Source organism: Corythoichthys intestinalis, chromosome 12, assembly GCF_030265065.1.
Source record: "Corythoichthys intestinalis isolate RoL2023-P3 chromosome 12, ASM3026506v1, whole genome shotgun sequence".
Classification (NCBI taxonomy): domain Eukaryota; kingdom Metazoa; phylum Chordata; class Actinopteri; order Syngnathiformes; family Syngnathidae; genus Corythoichthys; species Corythoichthys intestinalis.
In genome coordinates, this window is record NC_080406.1 from 13928719 (window position 1) to 13949709 (window position 20991).

Below are 20991 nucleotides of genomic sequence, written 5' to 3' on the forward strand. Positions count from 1 at the left end.
AGACAGAAGCAGCACGGCAAAACGCCACGCTAAAAAGTAAGTAAAAATATCAAAATGGCTTACCTCGTTGTCCTCTGAAGGACCATGCCAGCCCAAAGAAATGTTTACTGCATACGAAATGTGAATGGCTTCACGTTGCTGGCATTAACGTCCACGTAAGTTGATCCATTCTTCACATTTTTTTCCAAACATTTTTTTCTGTTTCGGGAAACGTATGAAGAAAACATCCTTTACAAGAAAGATTACCGGAGAAAAGTAGCAGAAATTTAATGGTTTCTATGCGAAGGCGGGTCTATAATGTCCCACTTCCGCTTTAAGATGCACGTCACGGTCTAAAAATAGCATTCATGCGGTAACCTGTTGTTGTAAACATTAGCATTACATAGTATTTTAGCTAGCAAGAATTGGGCAACTTGCATAGCAAAAGTTATCTAGTTTAAAAACAATATAAAGTGGTACCTCGGCATACAATCATTTCGACACACGATCTTTTCGACATCCGACGTAAAATTTGACTCGACATTTGTTCCTTCATCCCATGACATGCTCGAAATATGACAGCACCGCAGACGAATGCACGGCGGATTGTTGTGTGAGAAATCAACGCAGGTTTCAAAAAGGTTGGTACAGGTGGTGAAACAAGGAAAACGGTGACATTTACCTTCTAAATGAAGATGCAAATTAGAGAAATATGAGCGTGGGGTGCGCACTAGTGACTCAAGACATCTCCACGCTCGTCCTCTGACCACCGTTCGCCAGTCTTTATAAGTTAAGGCGACAACTATTATTGAGGTAACCAAAGAAATCACCAGCTTCGTCACGTTTCCATCATTTATTTCACAACTTATCCAACACAAAACACCTACCGCAGTTGACGGTGTTCTCAGGAAAACATTGAAAACGAAAGTAAACTCAAGCTCACCGCTCCCTCTGTCACGTCAGCCATGTGGTGCGTTCAGGTACAGCAAAAAACGTCCTCCACATTAGAACCAGATTCGTTACATTATTATAGGAATTGTTATTATGATTTTATTATTCCGATTCGTATTCATAATTTATTTGTTTTGCTACACTGGGGCAAATAAGTATTTAGTCAACCACCAATTGTGCAAGTTCTCCTACTTGAAAAGATTAGAGAGGCATGTAATTGTCAACATGGGTAAACCTCAACCATGAGACAGAATGTGAAAAAAACAACAACCAGAAAATCACATTGTTTGATTTTTAAAGAATTTATTTCCAAATTAGAGTGGAAAAAGAAGTATTTGGTTACCTACAAACAATCAAGATTTCTGGCTGTCAGAGAGGCCTAACTTCTTCTAACGAGGCTCCACTCGTTACCTGTATTAATGGCACCTGTTTTAACTCATTATCGGTATAAAAGACACCTGTCCACAACTTCAGTCAGTCACACTCCAAACTTCACTATGGCCAAGACCAAAGAGCTGTCGAAGGACACCAGAGACAAAATTGTAGACCTGCACCAGGTTGGGAAGACTGAATCTGCAATAGGTAAAACGCTTGGTGTAAAGCAATCAACTCTAGGAGCAATAATTAGAATACGGAAGACATACAAGACCACTAATAAGCTCCCTCGATCTGGGACTCCATGCAAGATCTCACCCAGTGTTGTCAAAATGATAACAAGAACAGTGAGCAAAAATCCCAGAACTACACAGGGGGACCTAGTGAATGACCTACAGAGAGCTGGGACCACAGTAACAAAGGCTACTATCAGTAACAATTCGCCGCCAGGGACTCAAATCCTGCATTGCCAGACGTGCCCCCCTGCTGAAGAAAGTACACGTTCAGGACCGTCTGCGGTTCGCTAGAGAGCATTTGGATGATCCAGAAGAGGACTGGGAGAATGTATTATGGTCAGATGACACCAAAATAGAACTTTTTGGTAGAAACACAGGTTTTAGTGTTTGGAAGAGAAAGAATACTGAATTGCATCCGAAGAACACCATACTCACTGTGAAGCATGGGGGTGAAAACATCATGCTTTGGGGCTGTTTTTCTGCAAAGGGACCAGGACGACTGATCTGTGTCAAGGAAAGAATGAATGGGGCCATGTAGCGAAAAATTTTTGAGTGAAAATCTCCTTCCATCAGCAAGGGCATTGAAGATGAGACGTGGCTGGGTCTTTCAGCATGACAATGATCTCAAACACACAGCCAGGGCAACAAAGAAATGGCTTCGTAAGAAGCATTTCAAGGTCCTGGAGTGGCCTAGCCAGTCTCCAGATCTCAACCCCATAGAAAATCTGTGGATGGAGTTGAAAGTCCGTGTTGCCCAACGACAGCCCCAAAACATCACTGCTCTAGAGTACATCTGCCTTTGAGGAATGGGCCAAAATACCAGCAACAGTGTGTGAAAAGCTTGTAAGGAGTTACAGAAAACGTTGGGCCTCCGTTATTGCCAAGAAAGGGTACGTAACAAAGTATTGAGATGAACTTTTGGTATTGACCAAATACTTATTTTCCACCATGTTTTGCAAATAAATTCTTTAAAAATCAAACAATGTGATTTTCTGGTTTTTTTTTCCACATTCTGTCTCTCATGGTTGAGGTTTAACCATGTTGACAATTACAGGCCTCTTTAATATATTAAAGTAGGAGAACTTGCACGATTAGTGGTTGACTAAATACTTATTTGCCCCATTGTATGTGTAATTGCCATTTGTAATAATACCAGAATTTATTAAGGATTTAGTGTAGGTTTTTGGGCTGTGGAACGAATTAATGGAATTATAATGTATTCCTATGGGAAAATCAAGCTTGACATACGACCATTTCGACCAGGGCCGGCCCAGGCCATTTGGGGGCCCTAAGCAAAATAATGCAAAGGGGCCCATATTTTTGGCCCACCATTTCGTCACAGTGTACTGTAAAACCCATACATGCAATCCAAGTCATACGCCCATATTTTGTATATCAATCAGATTTTGTTGCACTGCATACTTCAAACTTCTCACCCCAAATGATTGTCAGTACTTACAGTAGATAGCGCCAAACCTTTTTCTAAAAGAGGAAAGAAAGAAGTTAAGGAAGAACTTGTATTTTTCTAGGCTTGTAATCAAGTATCAAAACTCACAAAAGTCGAATAAAGCAAACTGTAGTAAACAGAATATAAATTAAACAATTGCCAGATTGGGGGCCCCCTAGTGGTCAGGGGCCGTAAGCAGCTGCATAGTCTATGTATAGGCCGGGCCGGCCCTGATTTCGACTTACAAACAAGGTCCTGGAACGAATTAAGTTCATATGTAGAGGTACCACTGTACTGCTAAGTTTACCAGATTGTGCACAGAAACTGTAAATCTGTATTGCAATAATGGCTAACTTGCCTAGCAAAAGTCTGCTAGCGTGAATGCTATTAAATGCTAATGTTTCCCAGAAACAATCTAGTGTACTAGATTGCTTAAATTTATTTTATTTCTGTTGATGTCCCTTTAGGGGCTCCGGAAGTCCCGGACTACTGTATATCAGTATTGGTTTGGTATCGGATTTTTGGAGTTGAACAATATCGGTTAAAAAAATCATGATTGGAGAGCTCTGGTAAAAACAATAAAACACTGAACAATAAATAACCCAACATGGTGCCATGTGTGGTTTATTAACGCAGTCGCGCCCTTTAGTCAGAACAACTTTTTTTGGGTTCAAATTAGTCAATTAAATTCAAGGTTTTTTTGATTTGAACTTCAAAATATTAAGGTTTATGTTCCGCAGACCTCGTCTGACACGAGCACAGTGACGTTGGTTCTGGCCAGCATCTTTGGAGTGCCACCCGCTTCCGTGCTCCCCAATCTAATGTATTCAGCGTGAAGTGCGAAGAAATAATGAAATTACAAGTCATCATCTGAACAGGCAGTTTAAACAGGATGAATAACACTTTTGACATCAAATCAAACTTTTCCTTTGACACCTCCTTTAAACATTAAAATAATAATTATGTGGTATCTTTCCAGTATTAAATAATCTTATATAAAAACACAAAAACTGAAAGGCGCTCACCCTCCTCGCAGTCCACAACATACATTAACTATAAACACAACTCATACGCCATCTTGCATCCTTCATCATTGCTGCTGGCCCGTTTGGTACCAGCTCGAATGTTTCTTCCGCAGCAAACGTCTCTAAAGATACGATGTTTACTATTTTTTTTGAATGCGAAGCTGCAGATATTGTGAAAAAGCCTGTTCTGTTTGCCGGAAAACGCGTTATGTATATACATGAAATATACAGTACGGACATACTGTATTTGTGTATATACTGTATGTTTCTTGACTGAATAGCTTAAAACATATACTGGTAATGAGAAAAATAAGTCAACAGCAGTCAGAACCAAATCTGCTTCCTGTTAGTCCAGTCAGAAGTGACCCGCCTTCTTTTCGTGTGTTTTGATTTGATCGGACCAATGAAATGATGACTTTGGCTAGATTTTGGTCTGACTGCATCTTGAGGATTAAGAAAGTCACACAACTCAAGACAAAAGATGATTCCACCAAGGGAACATGGTGAAGAGTTCCAAAGTCTTTGTCTTCTACCACTCGCTGGTCAGTTTGGTGCTTTGGTCCCGTTTGGGAGGTGCCGGAGGCGGTCCTCGCCGCAGCGTTGCATAGCCTGAGATGTTGGTGCTGTTTTTAGCGGACTGGGAGTGTGCGTGGTGGCGGGACAGCGTTTGCGTGTGCCCGCGGGCCGCCTGCTGCTGTTGCAGAAGCTCGGGCGGCGGGGGCGGGAGAAGCGCCATGTCGTCCATGGTGGCCACGGGCTCCATCTTGGACGAGGGAATGAGGTGAGAAGAGGTGAGCGAACCGTGACGGGAAACTGACTTCCTCTTCAAAGTGCGGTTCAGGTCCTCCAGGAAGTGAGTTTTTAGCGCCAGGGTGCTCGGTCCTGCGGATTTGGGGGATGTAGGCGGCACGGGGGAGGAAGAGTAGGGAGACATGGTGGGCGGTGGGGTCTGAGAAAGGGGCGGCGGCGAGAGCGGTAGCGACGTCGTCGTTTCGTAAGGGCTCGGGTTGCTTGACCGACGGTTCGGCGGGGCCACCGGTCCCTTTTTCAGGGAACTTTGCTTCCACGAAGACAGAGGCGCCGGCGCCTGCTGCTGCTGCTGGGGCTGGGGGTTGACCACCGCCACCTTGGGTGGGTGATGGAACTCGGACATGTGGGGAGGGGGAGGAAAGAGCTCATAGTCACTTGGTGGGGGCGGGAAATAGTCAGGGGATGACTCCAGGTGCTGAGGTTGGGACAGTGGCGGAGGGGGTGGAGGCGAAGGGAAGTCCGAAGACGACTGCTGGTGTTGGCCCATTTGAAGACCCTGCAGCGCTAACGGGAGGTTGGCCAGGTTTAGCTTTCCCGGTTTGGGAAGCGGCGTAGGAAGCGCGGACTCCTTACAGGGCGAGCCGGTCGCCGATGAGGAGCTTGAAGATGTGGCAGTTTGGGGCGCTTGTCCGAACTTGCTGACCAGGCTCTCGACTTTCATGGGCCTTTCGTCCGGCGCCTCGCCTGAGTTAGAGCGCACTGATGAAGCTCTCTGCGGGGTCGGCGGAGGACCCCGTTTGCCGGAACCGGCGGATGAAGTCGAAGGAGACTTTTTAATGGGGGAGGCTGTCTTAGAAGAAGGCGGAGGCGGGAATTCCGTCAGGGAGCCGTCAGGAGGCGGTGGCGGGAACTCAGGGGACTGGAGAGCAGCAGAGCCTCCTGGCGGCCATTTTGGTTTCGCCTTGACTGCCGGTGGGGACTGAGGTGCATTGAACTTTGATCCTTCCGTGGAGTTTGAGGAGGCAAGAGGCGGGGAAGCAGCAGCAGCATTTCCTGGGAACTGATTGACAATCTGCTTGACCAATGAGGAAGTAGCCACGGAGACCGAGGGAGTCGAGGAGGGAGGGGAGAGGACGAGGTTTTTGGACGAGAGGCTGTGCTGCTTGGGGAGAGTGGGAGGCGGCTGATTGGGGGAGTGGCCTGTTGAGAAACTCTGCTGTTTCTTTACTGGTGCGTGGCTGCTAGCTAGCGGTGTAGGCGACACGGGTGATAGCGCAAGCGGGAGGGAGGAGGGACCCGCAGGTTTTCGAGCAGTTTGTGGAGGAAAGCCACCAGTGAAGGTTTTGGGTGGAGCAGGAGGCGGGGCGTTAGGGGACAAGGGTCGCAGGGATGCCGGGGGAGAGAACTCAGCTCCGGGCGGCGGTCGGGAGGAATCCTCACACATGGCTGGGGTGAAGTCATAGACCATGTTGGGAAACTTCTGCGCAAGGAACTCCTGGAGGCCAGCGTTTGTGAGTTGAACACGTTGATCTCCTTTGGAGTCGAAGGGCGGAGGCAACTCGGTGTTTTCCAGGATCTCCGGCGGTGGCGGTGGCAGGTACGACGGTTCGTGCAACTCATTTTCCAATGGCGGAGGAGTTGCACCTGCGGAACCGGGTAGACCAAATTTCAGCACGGCCACTGCGGGGCCAGGAACCGGTTCTGCAGGCGGCAGAGGTGGTGGGGTGGCGGGTGGCGGCGGGGGCATGCCACCGTAAGTGGCTGGGAGAGTGTTGTAGCTGGGTGGCGCGGCGGCGACGGCCGGCTGCGCTCTTAACTGGTTCTGGTTTTGCAGCCGAGCCAGTGTGCTGTACTTGACATAGGCGGCTGCCTGGTGAGCCTCGCTTTCCACGGCGGGTAAAGGCGAAGAGTTGTCGGGGACGGCCATCCCATCGGTGTAGCTGCTTCGAGAGGCCGGGGATTGGGAAAGCGGAGTGTGCTGCGAGGAGACGGTGGGGATCTGCACAGGGATGGGCCTACTGATGACATCCATCTTCATCATCTGGATAGAAGAAAAAGTGCAGGGCAAAGAAGATAGAGAGGAAGACAGGAAAGAAAAGGGAAAATAAGAGGAAGAGTGTTAAATCGATCTTTGCTATTTTTGTAGCAAAAAAAAAAAAAAAAAAAAATTCCAAAATCAAATGTAGGAATGCAAACAGTCTAAAAAACGCCAGCCGCAGGCATTCTAGGGCTGGACACCAAATCACGGTTCACGACAATTGTTTTTTATAACAATATTTAACTTTAACCAGAACATATAACATTTGAACACATTAAAGCAACCATTGGTAACTTTAGAGCTGCGTTTCCCATGAGGATCAATGCACACCCGAACAGTGTTGTAAAATCATCAATCAATCAAAAATCAAATATCCCGGTCGCTTGCAGATGGATTAAACATTTCTGTTTCCAGCAGCTGTGTGAAGGACAAATAGTAAGAAGGTAATGAATCCAGTTGTGGCTAAACAATAGCATATAATGGTTAGCAACTGAGTTGTTTAGTGTGGCTAAACCCCCCCCCATATACAGAGGGGAGAACAAGTATTTGATACACTGCCGATTTTGCTGTTTTTCCCACTTGCAAAGCATGTAGAGGTCTGTAAATTGTATCCTAAGTTCTCTTCAACTGTGAGGGACGGAGTCTAATACAAAAAAACAGAAAATCACGTTGTATGGTTTTTAAATAATAAATTTGCATTTAATTGCATGTAATATACGTATTTCATACATCACAAAAATCGAACTTAATATTTGGTACAGAAACCTTTGTTTGCTATTACAGATACCAAACGTTTCCTGTAGTCCTTGACAAGGTTTGCACACACTGCAGCAGGGATTTTGGCCCACTCCTCCATGTAGATCTTCTCCAGAGCCTTCAGGTTTCGGGGCTGCTGCTGGGCAACACGGACTTTCAGCTCCCTCCATGGATTTTCGATCGGGTTCAGATCTGGTGACTGGCTAGGTGACTCCAGGCCCTTAAGATGCTTCTTACGAAGCCACTCTTTAGTTGCCTTGGCTGTGTGCTTTGGGTCGTTGTCATGCTGGAAGACCCAGCCACGACCCATCTTCAGGGCTCTCACTGAAGGAAGGAGGTTGTCAGCCAAGATCTGGCGATACATAGCCCCATCCATCCTCCCCTCAATACGGTGCAGTCGTCCTACACCCTTGGGAGAGAAGCAGCCCCAAAAAATGATGTTTCCTCCTCCATGTTTCACGGTTGGGATGGTGTTCTTGGGGTTGTACTCATCCTTCTTTTTCCTCCAAAAACGACGAGCCGAGTTTAGACCAAAAAGTTCAATTTTGGTCTCATCCGACCACATGACCTTCTCCCATTGCTCCTCTGGATCATCCAGATGGTTAGTGGCAAACTTCAGACGTGTCTGGACATGCACTGGCTTCAGCAGCGGGACCTTGCGTGCGCTGTAGGATTTTAATCCATGACGGCGTAATGTGTTTCCGATGGTTTTCTTCGAGACTGTGGTTCCAGCTCTCTTCAGGTCATTGACCAGGTCCTGCCGTGTAGTTCTGGGCTGATCCCTCACCTTCCTCATGATCAGCGATGCCCCACGAGGTGAGATCTTGCATGGAGCCCCAGAACGAGGCAGATTGACCATCAACTTGAACTTCTTCCATTTTCTAATAATCGCTCCAACAGTTGTTACCTTCTCAACAAGCTGCTTGCTTATTTTCCTGCAGCGCATCCCAGCCTTGTGCAGGTCTATTATTTTATCCCTGATGTCCTTACACAGCTCTTTGGTCTTGGCCATTGTGGAGGGGTTGGAGTTTGTTTGTTTGTTTGAGCATGTGAACAGGTGTCTTTTATACAGGTAACAAGTTCAAACAGGTGCAGTTACTTCCGGTAATGAGTGGAGAACAGGAGGGGTTCTTAAAAAAGAACTGAGAGCCGAAATATTTACTAGTTGGTAATGTATCAAATACTTATTTCATGCAGTTAAATACACATTTATTATTTAAAAATTATACAATGTGATTTTCTGGATTTTTGTATTAGATTCCCTCCCTCACAGTTGAAGAGAATTTATGATACAAATTACAGACCTCTACATGGCTTGCAAGTGGGAAAACCAGCAAAATCGGCAGTGTATCAAATACTTGTTCTCCCCACTGTATCAGGCACTGACTGTCATACAATCGCTAGAAACTGTCACAGCCACTTGGGACGGGGTGAGTGAGAGGACAATTTTAGGGTCTTTGTTAGAACATGTTCCCACCACAAGGTTTCAAGCAGAATTTACAGATGTTCCACACGACTGTTGAATTACAGGCAGTGTTGCAACATTTGATATCATGCGGGCTGTAAAGGATTATGAGTCATTCCAGAATTAGAGGGCTTTTCTGATTTTCTGCTGTATATTCATCAATAATATAATTCTAACTGCCAAAGGATTTTCTTTTCTTACAGATCAATGGCACATTTTTTATAAAATGATTTACTTGATGTTTACACACAAACACAGTAAAAGAGTTGCTGTTTGATTGCTGTGCGGTTAGAAGGTTTGAGACACTTTCTCATCCTACTGAATGGTGAAGTGTCCTAAAACCTTTGACCGAAGGCATATGTAAAAAACTAATGAAAAAGTCAAATAGTTGTATTCGGATCCAAAGACTTCATAATATAGATTATGAGGTCTTCTTAATATAGATTATGAAGTCTACAGTCCCTGACAAAAGTATTGTCGCTTATCCCTTTTGTAGAAACAATTACTAATAACCTGACTTTTAATTATTCAATTGGTTTCAGAAATGGCTCATATGAAAGCTAAGACCCTCCCAAATGATGTCGAATGTACAAAAATATATTTGTTTCACTGAAAAAAGATGCATCGTTAAATGAAGACATAAAGGCCAAATTTTGGCAAGACAAAAGTTTTGTCGCCTACAAAAAGTAGTGTAAAAATTGAACAAAAAAAATGTACTTCAAATACAAAAATATGTTACATAACATAAGCAAATTAAGTAGTGGTGCTGTGAAATCCAAATTTAATATTTTTATGACTTCCATGGGCTTCGGCAAGGATTCATACAATTTATTGATGAAGTCATCAGGAACATCAAGCAGTCTTGCATGCCTCCCAGAGTTCATCAACATTTTTGGGTTTCATCTTCCATGCTTCCACTTTCATCCTACCCCAGAAATGCTCAATGATGTTCATGTCTTGGTGACTGGTATGGCCAGTCCTGGAGGATCTTGGTTTTCTTTGCCTTGAACTTTGAAGTAGAGATTGTAGTATGCAATGGAGCACCGTCCTGCTGCAGAATTTGTCCCTTTTTATGGTTAGGAATGTAAAAAGCAGCTAAGATTTGTTGATATTTCAGACTATTTATGTTGCCTTCCACCCTGCAGATCTCTTGCTCACCCCCATACAGGATCTAACCCGAGACCATGATTTTGCCACCACCAAACTTCACTGTTTTCTGAGTGAATCTTGGATCCATGCGGGCTCCAGTAGGTCTCCTGCAATATTTGCAGCGACTGTGGTTTAATTCAATGGAAGGTTAACCTGAAAAATCCACCTTTTGCCACTTTTACAGCGTCCATCCTTTTGACAGGCTGTGGGCCTTGGCAACTGCCACACGTTTTTTTTTTTGGTCTTTTGTTAAATACTGGTTTCTGGGCACTGATTCAACCATAGAGGCCATTTCTAGACAGAATTAGACAGACTGTTCTGGTTGACACAGGGACTTCAGGTGACCAGGTCTTGGAAAAAGATCAAGATCCTCCAGGACTGGCCAGCCCAGTCACCAGACATGAACGTCATTGAGCATTAGAACCCAGTTCGTTACATTGTTATTATTATTACTAGGGTTGTTCCGATCATGTTTTTTTGCTCACGATCGTTTTAGTTTGAGTATCTGCCGATCCTGATATTTCCCGATCCGATGGCTTTTTTTTTGCTCCCGATTCAATTCCAATCATTCCCGATAATTTTTCCCGATCACATACATTTTGGCAATGCATTAAGAAAGAAATGAATAAAACTCGGACGAATATATACATTCAACATACAGTACATAAGTACTTTATTTGTTTATTATGACAATAAATCCTCAAGATGGCATTTACAATATTAACATTCTTTCTGTGAGAGGGATCCACGGATAGAAAGACTTGTAATTCTTAAAGGATAAATGTGACTTTGTATATTGTGACTAAATATTGCCATCTAGTGTATTTGTTGAGCTTTCAGTAAATGATACTGCAGCCATTTAACTTCTGCCCAAATGCATGATGGGAAGTGCAACCATGACTGTGCGTAGGGGCACCAATTGATATATCTTCTCTGCGTTGGGGAAGAACATAGGGTGCTAAGAAAATGATCAACTACTACCTTTCTTCCCCACATTGCCACCCACGTTATTTTTAATTGCTGAGAGAGGTATTATAAGGCTTTAGCCACATAAAAAATGGCTCCAAAGGCTGTCAAAATTCTCTCTACTCATTATACACTGCCTTTTAGCAATATCTATAAATAAATTGGCGTCTTTATAGATTGAACGCGACAATGCGCGAGTGGGTCGTGCAGCGCATGCATTAATTATTTAACGTGATTAATTTAAAAAAATTAATTACCGCCGTTAACGCAATAAATTTGATTGCCCTACTTTAAGCCAAAACTACTCTGGATGATTGTAAGACATTTTGTCTGTAACGTTAAATGCAATTAGAAAACGATTTAAATAAAAAATATATATATATTAAAAAAAGGCATGTCCGATATTTTTTTGCCGATTCCGATACTTTGAAAATGACGTCATTGGACCCGATCGAATGCCGATCGATCGGGACATCTTTAATTATTACTATATTATTATTCCGATTTGTAGTTAAAATTATTTTGTTTTGCGATGTGTAATTGCTATTTATAATTATACCAGGAGTATTTATTAAGGATTTAGCATAGGTATTTGGGCTATGGAACGAATTAGTCAAATTATAATGTATTCTTATGGGAAAATCCCGCTTGACATATGACTATTTTGATTTATAATAATAATGAATTAAATTTGTATGTAGAGGTACCACTGTATAGCCACTGTATAAATTAAATTGGTATTCTGCTACTTTCTTTTGTAACTGGCCACTAGGTAGTGCAAAATCACAATTAATAAAGCTCATCACCCAAACAATCAATATAACAGTTATCCTATCATATCCGCACTTACATGCAGATCTTAAACCCCCCCCCCCCCCCCCCCCCAAAAAAAAAAATCCACAAATAAACCAGCCAATTATTGGTCGACCTTTGTGGATTATTTAACATCTAAAGCGCGAGACTTAAAAAGTTCACCAATTCTGGAATAACCCTTAGACTATATGTCACACCCTCCTCATCAAGGTATAACCGTGTATTAGTATCAAAGCTGTATGCACACGCTCAACTACTTCCTGTCTAACCTCTGCTGCCTTTGCCCCCAACACACAGAGGCACCGCCATGAGCCCTTTCACCTTTGACCGCTGGTAAGGAAAGCAGAGATGGAGCATGGGAATTTTGGTACGACTCAGAATAAAGGAGGGAGATGGGTGTGTCTGTAGTAAATGTGGTCGTACCTCTCCTTGCGTTCCCCTCCTCCATGCGTCAGAGAAGATGGAGTTTACAATACTCTGGGAGCGGGCTTGGCTTGACGACATCAGGTCCGACACGCCACTGTCTGATTGGCCGGAGTGGTTGGACTGAGACTCTTGAATTGAGGAAATAAAATTGAGTTACTGCTTGTTTAAAAAAAACAAAAAAAAAACAATAAACCCCCCACATATTTAGTGGATATTCAATATTTGGTCATTTTAAAGAATCTTTATTTGATTTCCTGCCACTTCTAGGGTTTTTCATTTATTTTAGTGACATTTAAAAAAAAAAAAAAAAAAAAAAAAAGTTTACGTTCAGACCGCAGGTCTTAATGCACAAATCCCATCTTTTGTCGTTTTGCCGTTTAGACTGCTTCTTTACATTAAGCCACACATGTCCAAAGTCCGGCCCGGGGGCCAAATGCGGCCCGTGGTCAAATTTCACCTGGCCCCCAGCCTCTGTCATAAAATCAATAACGTCTGGCCCGCACACAGACTTAACAAATTGGTCAGCAGTACTGCTACCAGCATATTAAGTAGCTTACACACTAAATGCTGCTCCTCATTTACCCACTAAAAGGCAGCAGCAATCTAAGCAACATTACCCCGTGTGACCCTTTACCCGCAATTTTCTAAAATGGTGACAATCACCAAAAAAAAAAGAAGTTGACTGCGATGGCTGACGCTTCAAGGATATAGGTGGAAATGTGACTTTTTCTTCACTAAAATATACAACAACTGTGTCTGCCTAATTTGCGAAAAGTCAGTCGCTGTTCTTAAAGAGTTCAATGTGAGGCGATATTAAACAAGACATGCTGACATGTACGAGAAGATAACAGGGAAGATACGCATCAAGAAATTGAAGCAACTTGAAGCTAGCAGTATTTCGCAAGAGCCCGAGAGTCGAACGAGAATGCCACAAAGGCTAGTTGCGAGATTGTTGAAATTATCTTTTAAAAAAATAAATGAATAAAGCAAATGTGACACACAGAATGGCTCGCTAAAATTTGCTTAGATATATTGTTCTACGTAAAGGACGTCAGCCAAGGTCGGCCCCCCACATTTTTACCACACCAAATCTGGCCCCCTATGCAAAAAGTTTGGACACCCCTGCATTAAGCCCATTAAAGTATTATGGAATTGCGGAAGCATGAGGACAAATGACAGCATGCTGGGTTTACGTTATTGTATGTATGGAGAGTACATGCACGCGCGCAGACTAGGTCAGTTTGCTCTGACTCTTGTCGTGTATGCAATATTGATATATTACACTATGCTCATTTCCTTTCCCTGCGAGGTGTAGCAGCACTGAGAAGTTGGGAGCTAGCAGGTCAGCCTTAGCTAACTTCCACTCGTGCACACAAGTAGGACTGAAGCTATCAATTATTTTAGTATTGGATTAATCGATTAACTAGTTAGTACGAATAATTGAGTAATCGGATAAGTAACACAAATAATTAAAATACCTGAGCTGAGCTTTAAACGGTATAAAAAATTAAAGGAGGATCTAGATACAACAAAAGAACAATTGGCTAACTTACAAAGCAAAAGTCTGCTAGTAGGGTTGTTCCGATCATGTTTTTTTGCTCCCGATCCGATCCCCATTGTTTTAGTTTGAGTATCTGCCGATCTCGATATTTCCCAATAAAATTGCTTTTTTTCCCCCCTCCCGATTCAATTCCAATCATTCCCGATAATTTTCCCCGATTATATACATTTTGGCAATGCATTTAGAAAAAAATGAATACAACTCGGACGAATATATCCATTCAACATACAGTACATAAGTACTGTATTTGTTTATTATGACAATAAATCCTCAAGATGGCATTTACATTATTAACATTCTTTCTGTGAGAGGGATCCACGGATAGAAAGACTTGTAATTCTTAAAGGATAAATGTTGTATATTGTAACTAAATATTGCCATCTAGTGTATTTGTTGAGCTTTCAGTAAATGATACTGTAGCCATTTAACTGTTCTGCCCAAATGCATGATGGGAAGTGCAACCATGACTGTGCATAGTGGTACCAATTTATATATAACTGTGTATTTGATACATGGGGGCAGTGTATCAAATACTTGTTCTCCCCACTGTATCTTCTCTGCATTGGGAAATAACATAGGGTTGTTAAGAAAAAGATCAATTACTACCTTTCTTCCCCACATTGCTTCCCACGATATTTCTAATCGTAGGGAGAGGGATTGTAAGGCTTTAGCCAATTAAAAAAAGGCTCCAAAGGCTGCCAAAATTCACTCTACTCATTTTACGCTGCCTTTTAGCTCTATATATAGGTAAAACGGCGCCATTACAGATTGAACGCGACAATGCGTGAGTGGGTCGTGCAGCGCATGCGTTAATTGCGTTAAATATTTTAACGTGATAAAAAATTTTTAAAAATTAATTATGGCCGTTAACGGGATAAATTTGATAACCCTACCTTAAGCCTAAACTGAAGACTCCGGATGAGTGTAACATATAATGTCTGTAACGTTAAATACAATTAGAAAACTACTTAATTAAAAAATATATATATTAAAAAAAAGTCATGTCCGATATTTTTTTGCCGATTCCGATACTTTGAAAATGACGTGATCGGACCCGATCGATCGGGACATCTTATCTGCTAGCTTAAATGCTATGAAATGCTAACTTTTTTTTTTTTTTAACTAAAAGAACTAAATTACGAATGCATTAAAAAGATTAGCTCAAACAAAAACTTAGTTTATGTTGGTCTTAACAGGGAAGAGCTGGATTCTGCCGTGTGAAATGAGTTATACCATATTCACTGTTGCCAATAGAGGGCAGTTTATACACCAAAATCAATAAAATTAAATTCAAATACTTTCCGAAGAAACTATTACAACGCCACTTTTATCAAACGAATCCATGAAGCAGCTAAATTTAAGTTGAATATTTTTTCTAATCGAATAACTAGAGTTAATCGATTAATCGTTGCAGCACTACACACAAGTGAGCGTGCCCATCGCTCTCTCTAGGAAGATAGAACGTATACCAGAGGTGCCTAGTAAATAGTAACAAGTTACATTTACTTGAGTAACTTTTAGAGAGTAGTTTGACCACGCAATACTTTTTATATTTACTTGAGTAAATTTTTGAAGAAGAAACACTACTTTTACTACTACTTTGGGCTCCACTAGTCATTACATTTTCCCCTTTTTTTCTACATATTAACTTTATTCCTGCCAGAGATGCCAACAGTGGCCGTCTCACTTTCACCAATGAGACATCGCAACAATAACCACATGACTCTATTATACCAATCAGAGGAACGCTCAGAGTTCAGACTTCAGTCCATTTACATTCTTTTCAACGGTTACCTTTTTACTTGTGCTCGAGTAAAATTTTGAATAGCTACTTTTAATTTTACCTGAGTAATATTAACTAGTAGTAGTGCTGCAAAGATTAATCGATTAACTCGAGTATTTCGATTAGAAAAAACATTCAAATTAATTTTTACTGCTTCGAGGTTTGTTCTGAAAGTGTTTGCATTTAGTTTTATTGATTTGGGTGGATACACTGCCCTCCAGTGGCGACAGTGAATATGACAAAAATCATTTCACATGGCTGAATCCAGCTGCTCTCTGTTAATACCAACATAAGCTTTAAGTTTTTTTTTAATGCATTCGTAATTTAGTTTACAGGTATATTTAGCCGTCTTTTGTGGGAATATGAGATTAAACCATTTGTTAAGAGCATTGTAAAAAAAAAAGCCACATTCCGAACATTTCTTCTATGTAATGGCCAAATTGAAATTGATTCTCAACCTGTGCAAAGGTACCTGGAAGACTAGAGGAGGAAGAGCCTGACTTAATGGAGGAGGAAGATAGTGAGGACCAGTCATAGGCGGCCTCTGTCCTTCTCATGGCCTCCTGAAAGTTGATGTAAAGCTGCTTTCCATACTGCAGGAACAAGAGGACAAAGAACCAATATTTGATGACATTGTAGTTTCATTCACAGATCATGCCAGTCAGTATTTGAAATAACATAACACATTTCCCCCTTTTGTTACCTTAGCGATACGAATGCTGTTGACCCATTGTTGGAGTGTTCTGACGTCATCGCAGCAGATATATTTGATGTACTGAGACTTCTTCTGGATTTGAGGGTGCTACGGAAACACATATTTAAAAATAATTGAACAAGAGAATTATTAACTACCCTTGACATGCTGCCACACTTTTCTGAATATATTAAAAATCCAACTATTAATATGAAATGCAGATGGAGATGAGATTTTTATAGAAACCAAAAATGAGGAAACCAAGGGAGATGGCTTCATTTATGAAGAGATGGCTGTTGGACCTGAGTGCAGCCTTTGACACAATCGACCATAATATCTTATTGCAGAGATTAGAATGTGACATAGGCATGAGAGGAGCAGCCCTCTGCTGGCTTAAATCATATTTATCTAATAGGTACCAGTTTGTCAATGTAAACCAGCAATCATCACCGTACTCTAGAGTTAGTTATGGTGTGCCGCAAAGATCGGTCCTCGGGCCCATCTTGTTTACGCTGTATATGCTTCCTCTAGGTAATATCGTCAGAAAACATAGCATTAACTTTCATTGTTACGCTGACGACACACAAATGTATTTATCAATTAAACCTGAGCAGATCAGGCAAGTGGACAAACTAAACACCTGCGTCCGAGATATAAATACCTGGATGAGCACTAACTATCTTCTACTTAATCCTGAAAAGACAGAAGTCCTTATAATAGGCCCAAAAAGTGTGAGAGACTCTTTAGCTGCCCAGATAGTCACGCTGGACAATGTAAGTGTAGCCTCCAGCACCACAGTTAAAAACCTAGGAGTTTTATTCGACCCTGACTTATCGTTTAAAGCTCACATTAAACAAACCTGCAGAACGGCCTTCTTTCACCTGCGCAACATAGCCAAAATTAGAAATATTTTATCTAAAAGCGATGCAGAAAAATTAATTCACGCGTTCGTTACATCGAGATTGGATTACTGTAACTCCCTACTAACAGCTTGTCCTAAAAGTTCCCTAAAAGGTCTTCAGCTTGTCCAAAACGCAGCAGCAAGACTTTTAACAGGAACCAATAGAAGAGAGCACATCACCCCTGTGCTCCAGGCCCTTCACTGGCTTCCAGTCGAGTTTAGAATTAAATTTAAAATCCTCCTTCTTACATTTAAGACCATTAATGGGTTGGGGCCATCTTATCTCTCCGATGCTCTGGTTCCATACCGCCCCAACAGAACACTCCGATCTCAGAATGCAGGTCTACTGGTAGTTCCCAGGGTTTCTAAAAGTACTGTCGGAGCTAGAGCCTTTAGCCACCAAGCCCCTATTTTATGGAACCAGCTTCCAGCTAATATAAAAGAAGCCGGGACAGTCTGCACATTTAAGATTAGATTGAAAACGTTCCTATTCAACAAAGCTTATGGTCAGGCTAGTTGAAGTCGGAGTAGACTCAAAGTTTAGTCTAAGCTACACTAGAAGCTATAAAGCTGGGGGAAGTACAGCCACTGAGTTCTATCTCCTTTTTCTCACTCTACCTACCACTTATCTTACTTTATTTCTATTTTCCAATGTTAATATCTAGTTGTCTAGTCTTTTCATTACTAGTCACCCGGTGTCCTCTTTCCCCCCTCCCCACTGGGGAGGGGCGATTTTTCAGCTGCAGCCTCCTGACTTTCCGGACCCCACGCTGGATGGACGTCCTCGTTGCTACCCCCGTCTCATCTGGCTAGATGGACCGCTTCTTGTTCCTTTACTCCACTGCATCTTCACAGACTGTAACTTAACCTGCTAATTCATATTAGCGGTCCTGGGGCTTCCTGTCTATCCGTCCTGGGAGTGGATCTCTCCTGACTGTGGTACTCCCCAAGGTTTCTCATTTTTCTCCCGAAGACTCTGGAGTTTTTGGAGTTTTTCCTTGCCGACATGGAGGGTCTAAGGAATCCAGGACTTGAATTTATTTATTCATCTTTGTTGCTTCATTTGCTGTTTCTGATTGTGTATCATATTGCCTCTGCAAAGCCTTTTGAGACAATGTTGTTGTGATCTAGGACTATACAAATAAAATTGAATTGAATTGAATTTATTTTAAATTCATTCTTGGGCAGGATTTATTGATGCACTTTGACAAATTTGCAGAAACGTGAGCTTCCTGGTTGCTTCTTTAATGACGTGTTAGTGTGTTTAATTACATCAATCAGGCAGTCAATCAACAACACATTTTTTTAACCTGTCCTGTTGAGCTTTTTGGACACACAGAATGGTGAACCTAAACTCTTTAACCCCTGAAACAGTTGTTTTATTGAGTCACAGAGGACTTTTGGTGTACTTCCCGTGTGGATGTTTTAATAAGGTATTTATGAAACAATTGCAACTGGACTAAACAGAACGGAACCTAACCGTTTAATGCACAAATTCCTGTATGATAACCTAAATAAGGATCATTTTCTTGAGTTTTTTTTTTTTTTTAAATTTAAAACTCAATTTTAAAAAAATCACCCCGCTGTAGTGATCACTGATCCTGAAAGGTTTAAGGCAGGGGTCCCCAAACTTTTTCCTGTGAGGGCCACATTTCTTTTTTCCCCCTCTCTGATGAGGGGCCGGGGTCAGTTTGTAACAGAAAAAGTGTGACGATTGCAGTAGTGCCTAAATGTAAAAATGTTGTTATTCAGAAAGCCACAATCAAATAACCCTTTCTGGATTCTTCATGGAACAAAAGTAAATAAAATAATAATAAATAATAATAACTATTGATTAAATAGATAATAACCAATTAACCCTCTCTGGGTCCTTCACAGAAAAAAGCCAGGAAATAAATAACACTATTGAAAAAAATAAATAAATAAAAATAAAATCAAAATGCTCTTTGGTATTGTTCAGGGGGCCGGACCAAATGTGGAGGCGGGCCGTATTCGGCCCGCGGGCCGTAGTTTGGGGACCCCTGGTTTTAGGGGACTTTTGAAGAAATAACAACAAACAACACCATTTACCATTGAGATTTTCTGATGACAATTTAGAATCTCTTTTTTTATGTACAGGTAGTCCCAGGTTATGAACAAGCTCTGTAATTTAGTTTAGAGCTAGTGAGTTATGTGTGAGTGATTTTCTATGAAAATTGTAAATACGTAAGCATTCGTAGCATTTAAGCTAGGCAAATTAGGCTAATTAAATGTACTAAATTTACATTTTGATCACACGAGATGGACGTTTGAACACCAATTGTTTTGTGTCAGGTGTTTTATTGTTAAAATGTGTGTTGTTTTTAACATAAGTGCATATGTATGCTACAGCTTCACAAATTGTCAAAAAGTGAAAGTGAAGAAGTGAAGTCGAAAAGCTTCAAAAACCAAAATTGCCTCGTTTGCTGTCTGTCAAGCTGAACAACTTCGCGTTTAGTTGAGGACAGAACACGTCAAGTTGACAAAGTTAAAACTATGATACTATGTGGTACAATTAAGTACTGTTCACACAGCTTAAAAAAAAAAAAAAAGACTGGAGACAACGGCGGATGAGACTCCGGCGTCATAAGGTCAAAATCGCGTAAATTGAGCCCGTCGTAGGGACTACCTGTATTGCAAATTGTAGATTGCGAATTTGAATTTCGCTAATGTGACGGTGAAATTGCAGAGACTCCACTGGGAGGCGATGTAACGTTTGCTGTGATAAAATGCAGCATACCTTGAGCACCATACAGAAGTCAGTAGGAGCTTTGTACTTGCTCTTGAAATCTTGGCCATGGTAGACATTAACATGGTCCAACTGGAGAAAACATGCCAGCTCTCTAGATGACTGCAAAGACAAACATAAGTTATAGTCATCTTTTTTTAATGACAAAACATTTCGTTATTTCACTTATGCACGCATGCATATGCATACACACACACACTGCATATGTCTATATACACATACCTTGGCTTTCCCTTTAGGAACATAGTAGATACCGGAAGCTCTCAGTAGGAAGTAGCGTTTCTTCCAGGACTTTTTTCCATCCTCCTTCAGCCAGAGCACACCCTCCATCTCCGGGACAGATACTGAACTGCCAGCAAAACACTCCTGAAACAGACACAAAATGGGATATGGTAGCGAGTAGCAGTGTGACAAAAAATCGAAATGGTGATATATCGTGAAACTTTGTATCCCAAAAGGTTATCAATATGCTCCTGCCATGAATCGAGATATCATTTTAAAAAGCTGTCGATGTTTAAAAAAAAAAAAAAAGGAACCAACAAGTTGTTACCAAAATAGTGTAGTGCAGGGTTCACTAAATCCGGACCTCGGTGCCACTTTTCCTGTCGTGTTTTCCATGTCTTTCTCTCCCCTAACACACCTGAATCAAATGATTATGTCATCAGCAACCTCTCCAGAAGCCTGATAATGATCCTGATTATTTTGATTCAGGTTTGTTGAGGAGAGAGACATGGAAAACACGACAGGAAAAGTGGCACCGAGGTCCGGATTTAGTGAACCCTGGTATAGACCCTACTCACCAACGTCACAGAATGACGCGTCGCTGTATTCGGCTGCAATATTGTCCGTCCTTGTTTATCCGTATTCTCAATGGTTTCAATTTGTCGTGCAATTTATAGTGCAATTCAT

General features: G+C 41.8%; 1 protein-coding gene across 2 annotated transcripts in view; it reads right to left on the reverse strand.

Annotated features, from left to right (window-relative positions):
• Nucleotides 1-238: 238 nt before the first annotated feature.
• Nucleotides 239-20991, reverse strand: part of raph1a (Ras association (RalGDS/AF-6) and pleckstrin homology domains 1a) — a 117913-nt gene continuing 97160 nt past the window's right edge. For both annotated transcript variants that reach the window (XM_057851639.1, XM_057851638.1), the window contains 6 exons: nt 20305-20448; nt 20074-20184; nt 16424-16522; nt 16193-16313; nt 12374-12504; nt 239-6804 (listed from right to left, as the gene is read on the reverse strand). In XM_057851639.1, coding sequence (XP_057707622.1) covers nt 4543-6804; nt 12374-12504; nt 16193-16313; nt 16424-16522; nt 20074-20184; nt 20305-20448 — 2868 coding nt within the window. In that variant the 3' untranslated portion in view covers nt 239-4542. The remainder of the gene's footprint in view (nt 6805-12373; nt 12505-16192; nt 16314-16423; nt 16523-20073; nt 20185-20304; nt 20449-20991) is intronic.